The sequence below is a fragment of the Anthonomus grandis genome, chromosome 5 (genome assembly GCF_022605725.1).
Source record: "Anthonomus grandis grandis chromosome 5, icAntGran1.3, whole genome shotgun sequence".
Lineage (NCBI taxonomy): Eukaryota > Metazoa > Arthropoda > Insecta > Coleoptera > Curculionidae > Anthonomus > Anthonomus grandis.
The window spans coordinates 35,809,843-35,823,846 of NC_065550.1; the positions used below are offsets into that span (position 1 = coordinate 35,809,843).

Sequence of the window (14,004 nt, forward strand, 5' to 3'; positions counted from 1 at the left end):
GTTAATTAAAGACGGGAAATTTTTATCCCAAGAGTATAGTTTTCTATAAATAAAAAGTGTCTATAAATATAGCCTCAATTTCTCTTTACTGGTTTTATTTACTACGTCATGCCACGTTTCTTCTCGGATTTCAGACTTCTTCAGAGGGCTGTTAAGAAAATACAAATGATAACGATTTTTCAACGGTTAGGTAAGTAAAATCTGTATTGTTGTGACGAATTCATAATGAGTTACTTATTTTATTGGGTATTACGTCACTTATAGCAAAAATCAATTTAGAAATTACTATCTCACATGCTCAAAAAATTGAAAAGAAGAAGAAAATATACTTATTCACGTATTTAAAAGAAATATGAACTCAAATCCGTAATGATACCGTTCGATATACTTAATTTAATTTGAGCCTATAGGATACAAAAAAATACGCAAACAAAGCAACAGTTACATAATTACAGAACTTCAAACATTTAATAACAAACACAAAGTTAACCAGAAGTTATAAATCGTTCAAAAAATGAAAATTATACTGATACCGATGTTAATTTTAATTTTTTTGCGGATTTTTTAAGTGACAAGACCTATACTGAAGGATTTCTACTTCTGGTCAATTTTGTGTTCTGTAATTATGAAACTGTTACTTTGTTTGTATCCTAGGTTCGCATTTTGTTGTAACTTTCGAAAAGTTTTAATTTTATTATTTGTATTTTCTTAACAGCCATCTGAAGAAGTCTCAAATCCGAGACGAAACGTCATGCCATAACAAATTAAAGAAAAATTGAGGCTGAGTTGGTACTTGATCCTTTAATCAATATATTAACAAAGAGTAATGAATCTTCATTTTCTTTTTCATATGTAAACTTAATAGAGTTGTGAAAAAAGTTGACTTTTTTTGTAAGATTGTGAAAATATTATAAATATTTAAAGGGTGTTACAGAATAAGATGCTGATCCTTAAGGGTGTTAATCCTTAGGTGATTTTAAGAAGAAAAGTTCAAATAAAGCTATGTCCTAAACTCTGTATTAATTTTTTTTTAAACTATTTAACATTAAAGTACCGCTAGACTTTTATAATTAGAGTTGCTATACTGTAATAATTATAAATAAAATTAACCACGTATAAAAATGTTTTTTATTTTCTTTTCGCGGTAATTGCATGTCGGATGAAAAAAAGTCAAGAAATCGGATTTACCCTAAAATGAACGGGGAATATAAAAATTGTTTTTATTTTACGGAAAAGAAGTGGCATACGTAATATTTTTCAAAAATATTAATTTAGTCTACGTTCCTGTACGGACGCCACTAGATAAACTTCAAAAAAATCTCCTACATCAAAATTGATACTCAGAGGGTGTATGCTAAATTTTATAAGCATATTCTATGAAGTTAATAAAGTTATGATGAAGAAACGATTTTTTTTTATTTTTTATTTTAATAACCTGTAGCTCCAAGAGTTTAGGGCATAGCTTTTCTTTTAAAATCATCTAAGGATTTTGCAAGAAATGGAGACAAATTTGAACCCATAGCCAGGCCAGATTTAAGCATAAAACTTTTCGTTAATTTGAAAGAAATGCTGTCTTAAAACAGTATCTATTAAGGAGCAAATTTCTAAAATAATATGGGTAGGTAAATTAGAATATAAAGAGAGCAATCCACGGTTATAGGATAAACGATCTTGAGGAGGAATGCTAGGAAAAAAGGTTAGAAACATCAAATGAAACGGGGAAAGAGTTGTCGTACTAGATAAATTATGGGTTAGTTCAAATGTGTTTCTTGGATTAGAAAACTTAGTTAATTTTGGCATAATGGATGTTAGCCAAGAAAAGAGAAAGAATTTTGGGAAGGCATCGAAAAGCATCACTCTTGAAACAAGATTGGCATATTATTTTGTGGAGAAAAAACTTCCTTATTAATCGTTCACTCCACATGCAAAATGGAATTCTTCAATAAAATTAATTATTGATTTAATAGGCATGACATCATTCGATACCGCGATGCGTCGCAATTCCCTCGCGAAGCAACAGTCGCATTACGGGGGTGGCAATGTGGGGACGGCGTCGAAACAGTCGCAGCGACCGCCGCCGTTCGTGATAGGCGGCGCGGGGGGCGGCATGTCCATGGGTCAGAGTCACAGCGGGAGCACGGGGGGAACGAACTCGCCCGCCGGTACCGTCGTTGCTCCCGGTTATTGTCCCGCGCACCAGTACCAAACTCCGCCGCCCAGTACTCCGCCCACGCCGCAGTTTATTTTTAGTCAACCGGGATACGGACCGAGATTGATTAGACAGGTATAGTCAGTCAGTCGTACCATAGATCTAAGAAAGTCATTTTCATTCAGTACTGATACGATTAGGCTTGCTTCGAGACAATGATCGGCAGGGACGGACCCATCTCTCATCATACAGATTTTAACACATAAATATAGGGCAGACCAAGGCGAATCGGATCATTTTTATTTTGAGATTATGACAAATATACTAAAATGTAAAATATGTAATTTATTGACAACGTCGTAATAAGTGACAATCTAGCTAAGCAATAAACGTTTCAAAACTTTCGCTAATTCTTGAAAATGATTAAAAACTTGAAAAACAGAAATAACCAGGCAATTGTTCTTTAGTCCATCTCTTTCTTTATTTCTTTAAAGCAACTTTTGAAAAACACATGAATATTGTTTAATATGGGTTCGATATGGCACCGTCGGAGGTCTAACTAAACGTCACAGATGTCAAAACGATCAACTGTCATGAGTGTCAACTTATATGTCATGTCGGCAAAGGTTTGCACAAGTCTTAGAACATTTAAAGGCTAGAATTAGCATTACCGTGGAAGTATGGAAAGATTGTTTGCTTGCAACTTCAATGATGCTTATGCAAAAATGGCAAAAGAACAATTTATAATATCTTAAAAAAATTGTCACTTATTTTGACAGGCATAAAGCAATACTACTTCTACTTTTATAAAATATGAAGCATTTTTTTTTAAATAAAATAATATGATAAGATATAAATAAATCAATATTCAAAGTTACAACATTGCAAGACGCATTCCTGATGCTACCGATACCAAGGAATCTTTACCAGTGACGTCGTCAAAAAATATTTACTCGATAAATATTTATTAATAATAGATTATACTTTAAATTATAAACAATAATACCGTTTATGAACTGTTTATGCTTTTTTTTGATGTACCTACTTTATTAGTAGAAATTAAATATTTTATAATTTTTATAGATTTCTTAATAATTCATGTTTTAAAGGAATAAAAAGTTCTTTCAAATGATAATATGTCAAACGTCAAATTCGTCAATAAAAAAGAATAATAACAGAAAGATGGAACTGATACAAGAAGAATAATTTTGTTTTTGTTATTTATATGAAAAATAAATTTTTGTTAGTGTTAATTTTAAATAAAATATCCCATATTTATATTCGAACCAAAATCTGAAAATTACCATAACAATCAATAATACATTATAGGTGTCTTCGGTATGTTTTTCACATGAAAATAACAGACTTAGTTACAAGAAAGGGTAAAAAAACACAATGTGCCACAAGACCACCCTTTCCATTTAATTTTTTTTTCCATAATGGTACCCAGAAGCCATCTTGAAATTTTCATTTGTCAATTTTGCTTTAGAACATAGTATTCATTCATCAATTATTGCATAACCTCAAGTTTCAATATTTTGGATTGATCTGTTCAAAAAATAAAGAGACGTTAAAGAAAAGCACTGTATAGCTATGCGTTAAAATCTGTAAGTAGTTTTGTATATTATACTATGTTATATGAAAATATATCCACATATCCATTTTTGCATTTTTTTCTATATAATACATTTATTTTATTAATTCTATTACCAACGACGAGTCCGTCCTTGACACCCCCAACTAGCAATTTTAGTTACGGCTACAACATTGTTTGACTATATTACTTTATTCAAGTAATAAATCGGTAACTGGTACCAAAAAAATATCTTATAAGTTTAAATAACTGCCAAGTAAAAAATATTAGTAAGAAATACGTAATATTAACTTAATACTTGACTATATAGTAATTATTACTTTGCGGTAACTCTGATGGTAGCTGATACCGCTTAGCGACCTGACCTAATTACCTTTACAACGTCGTTACTATAAAGTAGAAAATATTGGTCGGTGGGACGATTAAATAGGAACTTTTAAGTAAGCGCGATTACAAAGTTAAATTTCAAGTTCTTGCGACTACATAGGAACATCAAAATATTACCACGCAGTAATACACTTTGAAGTAATATTATCAGTAACAAGACCGAAATAGTTACCCTTATTTCTTCTTTAAAGTAATATTTACCACTTTGGCTATTAAAGCAAATTACCTTTAAGTAATTATTTCTACTATGCAGTAAAATATACTTTATAGTAGCATTTTTTTGAAATAATTTACTTATTCCTAAGTCATTTTTACTTTGAAGTAAAAAAGAAACTTCTTGGTAACTCTAACAACAATTCGCCATATTTTTTTTAATTATTTGTCTCCATTTTGTGAAAAGGTATTGCACGATTTTATGAATTTCCTAAAATCGGAATACTTTTACATTTTATGCAATTTTTATTAAATTATAGACTTCTTATATTCATAGGAGTAAAGAGGAATGAAAAAAATTATCTACCTTCTTTAAAAAATTAAATTTAAATATTTAGACTTGGTATATTTTTTTGTTAAAAGTCATTATTTTAATGAGGCGTTCTTTATTTTCGTCCTATATTGCCTATGTTTAACAGTAAAATTTGCTTCGTTTACATTTTTCCACTCCAGTAAGCGATAATATCAGCTATATTAAATATACAATATGAAGTAGATTAACCCCGATACAACGCCATCACTTAGAATAAAGACGGACATATAAAATTATTTGTGTTGACAATGAAAGAGAATCAAAATGTATGCATAAAATTGTCTCAGTAACTTCTTAGTAACTAGCACTGCACAATTACTACTTTATGACATCCCGAAAGCCACTATGGGACGTTAAAAAGAAGTTCCCGGGACGATAGAATTACGTATTTGCTACAGCAAAATCATTCCCAATTTTGGTAAAAAAGTGGTAACAGAACGGTGCCTAAACGGTTCCCGCGACTAGTAACCACAACTTTAAAGTATTCTTTATAGTCGCGATTACGTAGCTGTTGCCAAAAACGCTAGTTGGGCCCTGTTATCAAAGCCTTTATCTTATTAATACTGAATATTCATTAGATGTATGGTTATACAGTATAAACTTAAACTATCGTAAAGTTACACACATTTACGCTCGTTTCTTGCGTTTTATTTAGATGAGCGGCGAAAGAGGACCGACTCCCGGCACGGCTAAGAGTAGCAGATCCCCCACTCCCGCTAGTGACGTTACTCACTTAGAAAGACAACGGTTCACCTTTCCCCCTAATATCTACCACGGGATGCCCATGCCGTATATTGTACAATGTAAGAAGCAGTTAAATGAAATGTTTTAAGATCAAGTGAAGATTTTTTAGCAGACCCTCGTCTTGTCGGTCGAGGACAGCCGAACGTTTATAGACAGCCGACCCCGCCCATCGTCCAAAATAGGCCGCCGTTCACTTTCCATCAAGGGTTTTATAATAACCAGAAAAACAGGAAGCCAAAGTAAGAAGTCTCCGAAATGCGAGGATTTTTAGTAGTAATCCTTTAATGTTACAGAGTGACTAAACCGAATAGTCTACCGCCGACGGGAAAGTAGACACCATCCTGTTTTTTTTTACACTTTTTAAATTAAAACCGTAAATTATCGTACATGTAAACATCGATACCGTAGGCTGTCCGCGATTTTTATTTTCTGTTACAATAAAAAGTGAGGTGCCATGTTCCTTATTTAAAATTTAGATTCTATTGTTTTTGAAAAATATTTTCAAAAAAAAAATCGTTTGTGCTGTGTTTTTATTTAAATTAGCTTAACCCTTAAAAATGCTCAATTTTTGCTGTATTATAATAGATCTGTACGTGCGCACACTTTTTTTTATATAATCATTGTTTCGAACGCTTTTATTAATAACGTCTCGCACACATAAGGGACCTATTCACTTTGACAAATAAAAGTTAGCTTAAGCACAAAAAAAAAACAATTTTTCTTATTAGGACGTTTTGACCAAAGACACTTGATTGACACAAGATAATTTAGATGTTACGTTCAAAATCACATATTGTAAATTTTAAAGGACTAATTAATTATGAAGAGTTTTGTCAAAACTTCCGCATACTTTTTTTTTAATGCTTATTCCCTACTCTTAGAATAAAACCTTTTGACAATCTTATACTTTTCTGTACGATAAGTTGGATTAATAAGGGAGTTGTGTATTTGCTTTTTTTTTTTTACTACACCACGTTCACTTCGGAACGTTAGAAATTCAATTCTTACGTCGTCTCACTGCCAAATTTCTAATTGCTTTTATTAATCCAACGTATACTTAGTAGGCGGCTCACTGATCTCAATCTCGTTTTTATGGTTAAAACTCACCTTATTGAGCCACCCTATACGCCTCTTAGTATTATCATTAATTAATACGCAGTATTTATTTTATAGACGTCCACTGTGGTGGGTAACTTTTGAGAAAACAAAGTTTGATGAACCTGATTTTATAAAATTATAACGGACTTAATTTATGTATACACGATTGGGAATTTTTTTCTTAATGAATTTAAAGTTTATTGACAAGAATTAATAATATAAACTGTTGTTGAATTTTATTAGTTTGTGTAGCAGAGCTTTTGTATTGGAATATTGGTGTTACAAATTAAGAAAATAATGCTCCCCCCGATTTCTCTTAGTTGAAGTGTTATTTTTTTAATGCATTAACCTTTTTTCTTTAACGGTCCAAGTTTATACAGGGTGTTTCAAATTCGACCCTCAATATGGGCTTAATACCTCAACATCGAGCTTAACAGTATGCCGTTTAAAAAATCCCTAATGGTTCCGAATATATTCGAAAAAAAATCGAAATTTTGAAAAATCGATCTTATTTTCACTTTTTTCGTGCCACCTGATGATGTTTTTAGATTTTTAATAAGACGTTTCATCTTTTGTCAATCATATTCAAATCGGTTTTTTCTTATCGGCACCATATTGGATTTTTACATTTTTAAAACCTGTGCAAAGTCATTTTATTAACGATATATCACAAGCTATATTTATTTTTGGTAAAAACCCGAATTTTTGGAAAAAACTAAATTTGCCACAGTTGTCTGTGATAAACTAACAAGAGAATATATGAGTACACTAAATGCAAAACTCGAAAAAAATTTGCAATAGAAGCAATTTTTCAGGAAGCGCAAAAATCTTTAAAAAAATTATTTTTAGTGTTATGTAGTTGGGAAAATGTTTGGTGGATGAGTCTATCTAAATTCTTTCGATTTGTGTTTACTTTTTAAATCATTACTTATTTATAAATAAGAAAAAAGGAAATAATGTTTGAAAATACACAGTTTTGCATTTATTTTTTGCAAATACCAAAAACTATGTTTTGTGAAAAAGTTTATTAAAGAATACAACACAAATTCTAAATAATTTTTAAGAACAAAATTTATTTCTCTAAATTCCTATTTTTTAGAAAAATGCAAAAAAGTACCAAAAGTCCTTAAACAGGTTAGATCCTAAGTCCTTCATATTCTTCAATGACCACATTATTATCATTTTCATTTTCTTCATTTTGTTAATCTTCTTCAGCTCCTCTCTGTTGGTAATTATGAACTGCGTTCTGAAGATCCTTGTAAAATTCCAATTCTGGATTGCTAGCCCAGTCCAATCCAAAATGATTCTTTAGTCAATTAAAAATAGAGGACTGTTTTCTCTATACAGGACTCTAGCAATTTGTCAGTAAAATATTTGGAAAAAAAATCCAAGGGACAAATTTCTTACCTCGGATTGAGAGGGTTGAAAAAAGTGAATTGAAGGTGACATTTCATACATTCATTTTATCCACCTTATATCTTTTTTTTTTATATAGGATTTTGTGAATCAAAATACTGCTTGGCATATTCAGAGGCTGTCTGGCAAGAAGCAACTTCAGATTTTTCGGAGCTTACACTCGGGTCTGGGATGGCTTCATTGAATGAAGAATCTTCCAAGTTATTGAGACAAGGGTTAGTAGGACTCTCAAAAAGTTCATCTAAAATACAAGAATTTGTTTGCAATAACTCGAAAAATAAAACTATTTTTATGTTATTATACCTCTTGAGGATACATTATAGAACATGAGTTCAAACAACTCGTTGTCCCCTAATGGTTTAGTCCAATATCTGTCAGTCATGACGTACACTATAATGTACATAATTTTAATTCATCATATCTACTTATCGAATAATCTTTTTGCAAAATACTATTATTTTGTGCTTACCTGATCTAATAATTATTATAATAAAAATATCTAACGCCTTTTTGTAAAAGAAATAGCGTAAAAAACTTTGTAAAGATTAAAGAAGCACGTGTCTAAAGAGAATATGCTGGGCAACACAAATATCAATATTATCAAACGTTCATATTTGTACTTGACGCGATATCTAGAGAATTAAAGTAACACTACAATACTTTCGTGTACAACGTTACCATCACCTATTCGAAACCAGCTACACGGATTAAATCTTATGAAAGTAGGCGTACACTGTAGTGTACACCATAACTTAAAGGGTTAAAACCACACGTGGCATACACAAAATTATCATTAATTTCCTATCTAATACTAACATAAAGTATGACAAAAATAATAGTTAAAACCATTAACCAAACAAGCTGTTTAACCCAAACGGGCTTTTCATGATTGGCTTCTTTTCAAATGCAGTTGGATAAATAATTCCGGCGATAGTAATTTATACACTGAGACTGAAAAAAGAAAAAGTTAAGCTGACCGCTAGAGGCGATGCCAAGATATGTAGGACAATTGAAAACTGAATACACTAAAAATTGAATAACTAGGAAGGAAGATGGGTATTACAAGATAAGTGGCTTAAAGTCTGTGGTTCTTGAAGCGTAGAAATGTTCCAAAAAAAAAAACACTTTTTTTAACAACACAAATGTAGTTTCCCTTTTGGTTAATTGGCGCGTCACTAATCCTTTATTTCCCATTTCGGATATTATAAAATGTGATGAGATGCCTCCTCTCATGGCGAGTAGTAGTTGGGCCATATTTAGCATATTCAGTACTTCTGTGTCATTGTAATTATCCAAAATACTCAATTTATATGCTATTTGGTTTACAAATTTGTCTTCAACTAGTTGCAGAGCATCAATAAAAAATTAGAAGAAACATACTCTAAATGACCCGGGTACAGTAGAGTGTTTTTAAATCGGCAGTATTTGTGAACTCTTAAGTAGACTTCAAGCCAATAAAACCAAATCGATTTAATTTATACGATATAGATATTACTTGTGATACATCATTAAAAAGAAAATTTTGCAACGATTTTTAAAATGCAAAAAAACCGAATATAGCGCCTATCAGAAAATACAAAATTGATGATGGTCGGCAAAAGACGAAACGTCGTATTAAAAATCTAAAAACCCCATCATGTACTTTTTAAAAATTTCGTATTTTTTCGAATGTCTTCGGCACTATTCTGAATTTTAAGTCAAATTTGAAACACCCTATATAGAGACTTTTTAAGCGATCAAACATAATTGTTATGTGCGCGACATAATCCATCCATCATTATTTCCTTCGTTTGTTTCGCTGACTAAAAGTATGATTAGGATGACGTATGTAGTAGTCATGTACTTAGTAATGCCACTTGTCAATATATATGTCTTAGGACCCTGAAAAGTTACAGATTTATTATATTGAATTTTTTACTACTGTCTCTGTATATTAAAAGTTGTTTTTATCCTTGCGAGTTGTTTACATATATTGTATACATAATATAGAAACTTTCCAGTTAACAAATTGTTTTTTTATTTTATTGTTCTGATGTGCCTGATATATTGAATCTGTGAATAAATATTTATTTCCTAAAAAAAATGTGTTTTTTTTTTAATTTTAAGATTAATCAGTAAGGAGCATTTTGCAAATTACGGGTCGATGTGTCCGAAAACGGAAAACCTAAAAATTCAGATTTTTATTATAGTAAACTAAGACGTTGTTAGGCACCCGCAAATATGAATATATTAAAACTCTAGTAGTAAATTAAATTAAGAAAAGACGTGGGCCTACACTTTTTGAATCTTAATAAACCTTAATGAAACGTACAAAGGACAAAAAAGTCCCCTCTGTTATTATTCCGGGTCGAAAAACTTTTAAAAAAAATATGCAAAACCTGCACTTTTCATTTTATTTTAATCCTAGGGCTTAATCCACTCCTATATTTTAGTAACGAACCACATTTTTTAATTCGTTTGTTTTGTAGGATAATCTGATAAAAAATAATGTAATTACGACGTTTGTTGTGATGATGATGATGATTATGATATTAAACGGACTTATGTACATACCTACGTTTGTTTTAGAATTAAAAAATGTCTGTTTATGTCTAATAAAGTGTCTGGTTAATTAAACTTTGAAGGCCTCTATGTGTGTGAAGCTGTAGTAAAGAAAAATAATTAATTTTATAAACCACAAATAGAGTGAAACAATCATAGGTCTAATTATTGTAATAAAAAAAATTGCACAAAACCAATACCAGCCATAGATTCAAATCTAATTTATGTCCATTTATAATTGTTCAAGTGGAACAGTACTTACAATATAATAGTAAATAAATAAATATACGTTCATTTGTCAATATAATGATATCTAGAAATTACATCGACATAAATGGGCAATAAAACAGGTACTCGCATATAGGCTGCACTAATTTGCCACTTGTTTGTGAAATTCTTGACAAGTCACATTTCGGTAGTAAAAGTCACATTAGGGAATAAGACACTTTTCAATATTGTAGTCAAGTTTTCGACATCCTTTTGATTCTTTACTAGTAACACAATAAATAGGCCTAAAATTGTATTTAAAACTTTAATAACTCCGATGGATTTCAAGAGTTATTCACCAAATTATGCAATATTGATCTTTTTATTTTTTTTTGTATCCAGTTGTTAAGCTCATTTTTAAAAGACTTATGTTTCATACTATCTTGTAGGGTTTTAGGTAGAATATTAAAGAGTTTTGGTGCGATATATTGAAAATGTCTTTCACCAATAGATTTTTTGCTTTTTGGAATTTTGGTATGTTTATTTTTCCGTTTTTCTGGTGATGTAGGGATGTGCTAGAGGACATATATTTAAATTTAAAGTACACATTGAATGAAATGTATGTAAAAACACAAGCAAATCTAAAAATGCTCTAAGTATTTCTCCACGCTATTAAATGCTTTATGAAGCAGGATTTTTTTACCCGTTGTCGAAAACTTTTGTATGTTTTAAGCTTCCATAAATGACAGGGAGAGACGATATTTATTTCTATAAAAAATTTAATTTAAATTTTATGTTTAAAAATGACCTAGTATTATTGAAGATAACAAATACTTTTTATACATCAAGCAGCAGTCTCAAGATTAAAAATTGAAGGAAGGGTGAATATATTTTTATTTATAAAAAAAAACCCACATAAATCTCTTAAATTTAGCCGACACAGGTATAGACCCATAGTTTAAAATGAACCCAGAAGTAATTAAAGAAAGAGATCAGTGGTTCCAGAAGTAAACCTCATAAGTCAGGTGAAAATCAATTAAGGTAAAGTATACATTTTAGCGATACTCTTATTTAGTCGCTCTTAATTGTTGTGATTGCAAAACAGCCAGAAGGCAATCTAGTGCATAGCTGCTTAATGTGCTTATCAAAATTTGATTTATCGTCAATAAACAATATACTAAACATGTGTTGCAATTTAACATGTTTTGGACCCAATCGTACATCTGAGGCACACCTACAGTGACATCTAACTCCTTTGAGTGACACCCGTCAAAACTCACCCTCTCACACCTATTAGATTAATTTTTTTTATCCATTTTAGTATAAAACTTAATTCTATATTAGGCTTTTGTTAATAAAGAATCATTATATAATATATTATCAACATTAAGTCCCAGGTAAAGTTTTTCCAGCATGTGGAAAATGCCATCTTTTGCATTTCTGACCAACTGAGATTCATTTAAAACTTCGTTGTAATTTTAGACAATAATGGTAGCAATAATATTGGACGCAAAGTATCATCCAATTCACGCGAAAAGAAGTTGGATTTTTTTTGAACCACATTTGACTCTCTTGGATCCCATGTGGATTGGTTTCCTGCCAAATTCAACAATTTTATTTATTAACTTTACAGTACCGGATTTAGTGACATGGAAAATGCCGGCCTATATTAATGTTGAAAAACCGTCGACTACATATATTAAAAGGGCAGTAAAAGCACTTTACGTAATTCTATTTATTTGTTGAAGAATCATAGGAAAATAAATACATTATCTAAATTACGTTCCATTCATTTCATCTTTGAATAAGGGTTCAAGGTGTGAAGTATAAGTTGTCCTCAAAAATGTTCCGATCTTTTACGAATTTCACTTTACTCGATGTTGCCATATTCAGTAATCAGTGAAAATTTATCGTAAAAATCTTCATATGCCAAGTACCCTTTCTTAAATAAAAATCGACGTTGTCAAAGATGACATCGAAAGTATTGACGACGGAATCTCATCCCTTTTTGTACATTTTAATTTTCAAGCATCTTTCTTTTTCTTTCTAACGCCCATTTTTTTAAATTTACGTCTTAAATAAACGTCTAATTTATCTACGTCTAAAATAAGTATATCTTTTGTATTTTCATGGACATCTTATGAAAATATTCTATTAATGAGTAATTATAAAAAGCTATTTATATAGCATGGATAAACTCCAAAATAAAAATAAAAATCAAAAAAGAAGAAAATCAAAGAAGAGAAAAATCAGCTTGAAAACTAGACGAGAATTTCTTTTAATTCAATATTTCAATTAGTCTTTTTTTAAATTTGTTTATTAAAAAACGAAAGAAACATTTTTAAGAAAGTTGGACAAACTTAATTGCATTATATAAACTTAAGTAGGTAATACGTAAACCTAACTATTAAACTTAGTCACGATTTCAAAAAATAAAGATTAAGGCAGTGCCTAAATCTCGAAAGGCTCTTTTAAGGCTTGTACGCTTAAATCATAAAGTATAATTTAAATATTATTTCATAATTTGAATTCTAAGATTCAAAATGGCTCTTGAAGTCTTCCTGGAATTCAAAGCAATTTTTTAGCGTATTCCATGGCATAATTTTAAAGCATATTCCAGGATTGTGCGTAATTATTTTCATATTTTCCAGAGTCATTTATGTTTTCCTGGAATTTAAAATTAATGTATATATATAAGGTATTTAAAGTAAATATTAATTTTCTTCCAAACATTTAAAGTTATTTTGTCTTCCAGGATTTTTGAAGTCTTCTTGGAAGCAATTATTTATTTTATTCCAGGCATTTTGTATATGTTTCAGGATTCTGACGTCTCATTTTCCAGACCCTTGATGTTGTTTTTCAAGTCTTCCTGGAATTTGAAGCAATTATTATTATTAAGTATTTGAAGTATATTCCACCATTTTAGGTCGCCATTATCATATTTTATACATTTTCGAGGGATCTTTTAGGATTTTAGCTCATACATCAATTTTTTCTCATTTTTGGAATCTTCCTGGAATTTAAAATAGATTTTTTTCATTTTATTCCAGGAATTTGAAGTACAATTCCAAGATGTTGTCTCACTATTTTTATATTTTCCAGACTTCCGAGTCCTTTATTTGCCTTCCTGGAGTTCAAAATAAATTTGGATATATTTCAAGGAACTCTGTCTTTCAGGATTCTACTTCGAGACTTTTGGAGTAACTTTTTATGTATTCTAGGCATTTGAAATCGCCTTGTTTGTGTTCCAGAATTTTTAGATTATAGTTCATGTTTTCCAGACCCTTGGGATAATTTTTGAACCCTTCTTGGAATGCCAAGCGATTTTTCAGGCATTTGAAG

At 30.6% G+C, this 14,004-nt stretch overlaps 1 protein-coding gene across 4 annotated transcripts in view; it reads left to right on the forward strand.

The window, feature by feature from the left end:
* Positions 1-9,922, forward strand: part of LOC126735924 (cAMP-regulated phosphoprotein 21) — a 61,773-nt gene extending 51,851 nt beyond the window's left edge. For 3 of the 4 annotated variants that reach the window (XM_050440046.1, XM_050440047.1, XM_050440045.1), the window contains exons 19-22: positions 1,968-2,284; positions 5,312-5,459; positions 5,510-5,639; positions 5,694-9,922. In XM_050440046.1, coding sequence (XP_050296003.1) covers positions 1,968-2,284; positions 5,312-5,459; positions 5,510-5,639; positions 5,694-5,733 — 635 coding nt within the window. In that variant the 3' untranslated portion in view covers positions 5,734-9,922. The remainder of the gene's footprint in view (positions 1-1,967; positions 2,285-5,311; positions 5,460-5,509; positions 5,640-5,693) is intronic. The other variant, XM_050440048.1, reaches the window with a different exon arrangement.
* Positions 9,923-14,004: the final 4,082 nt, after the last annotated feature.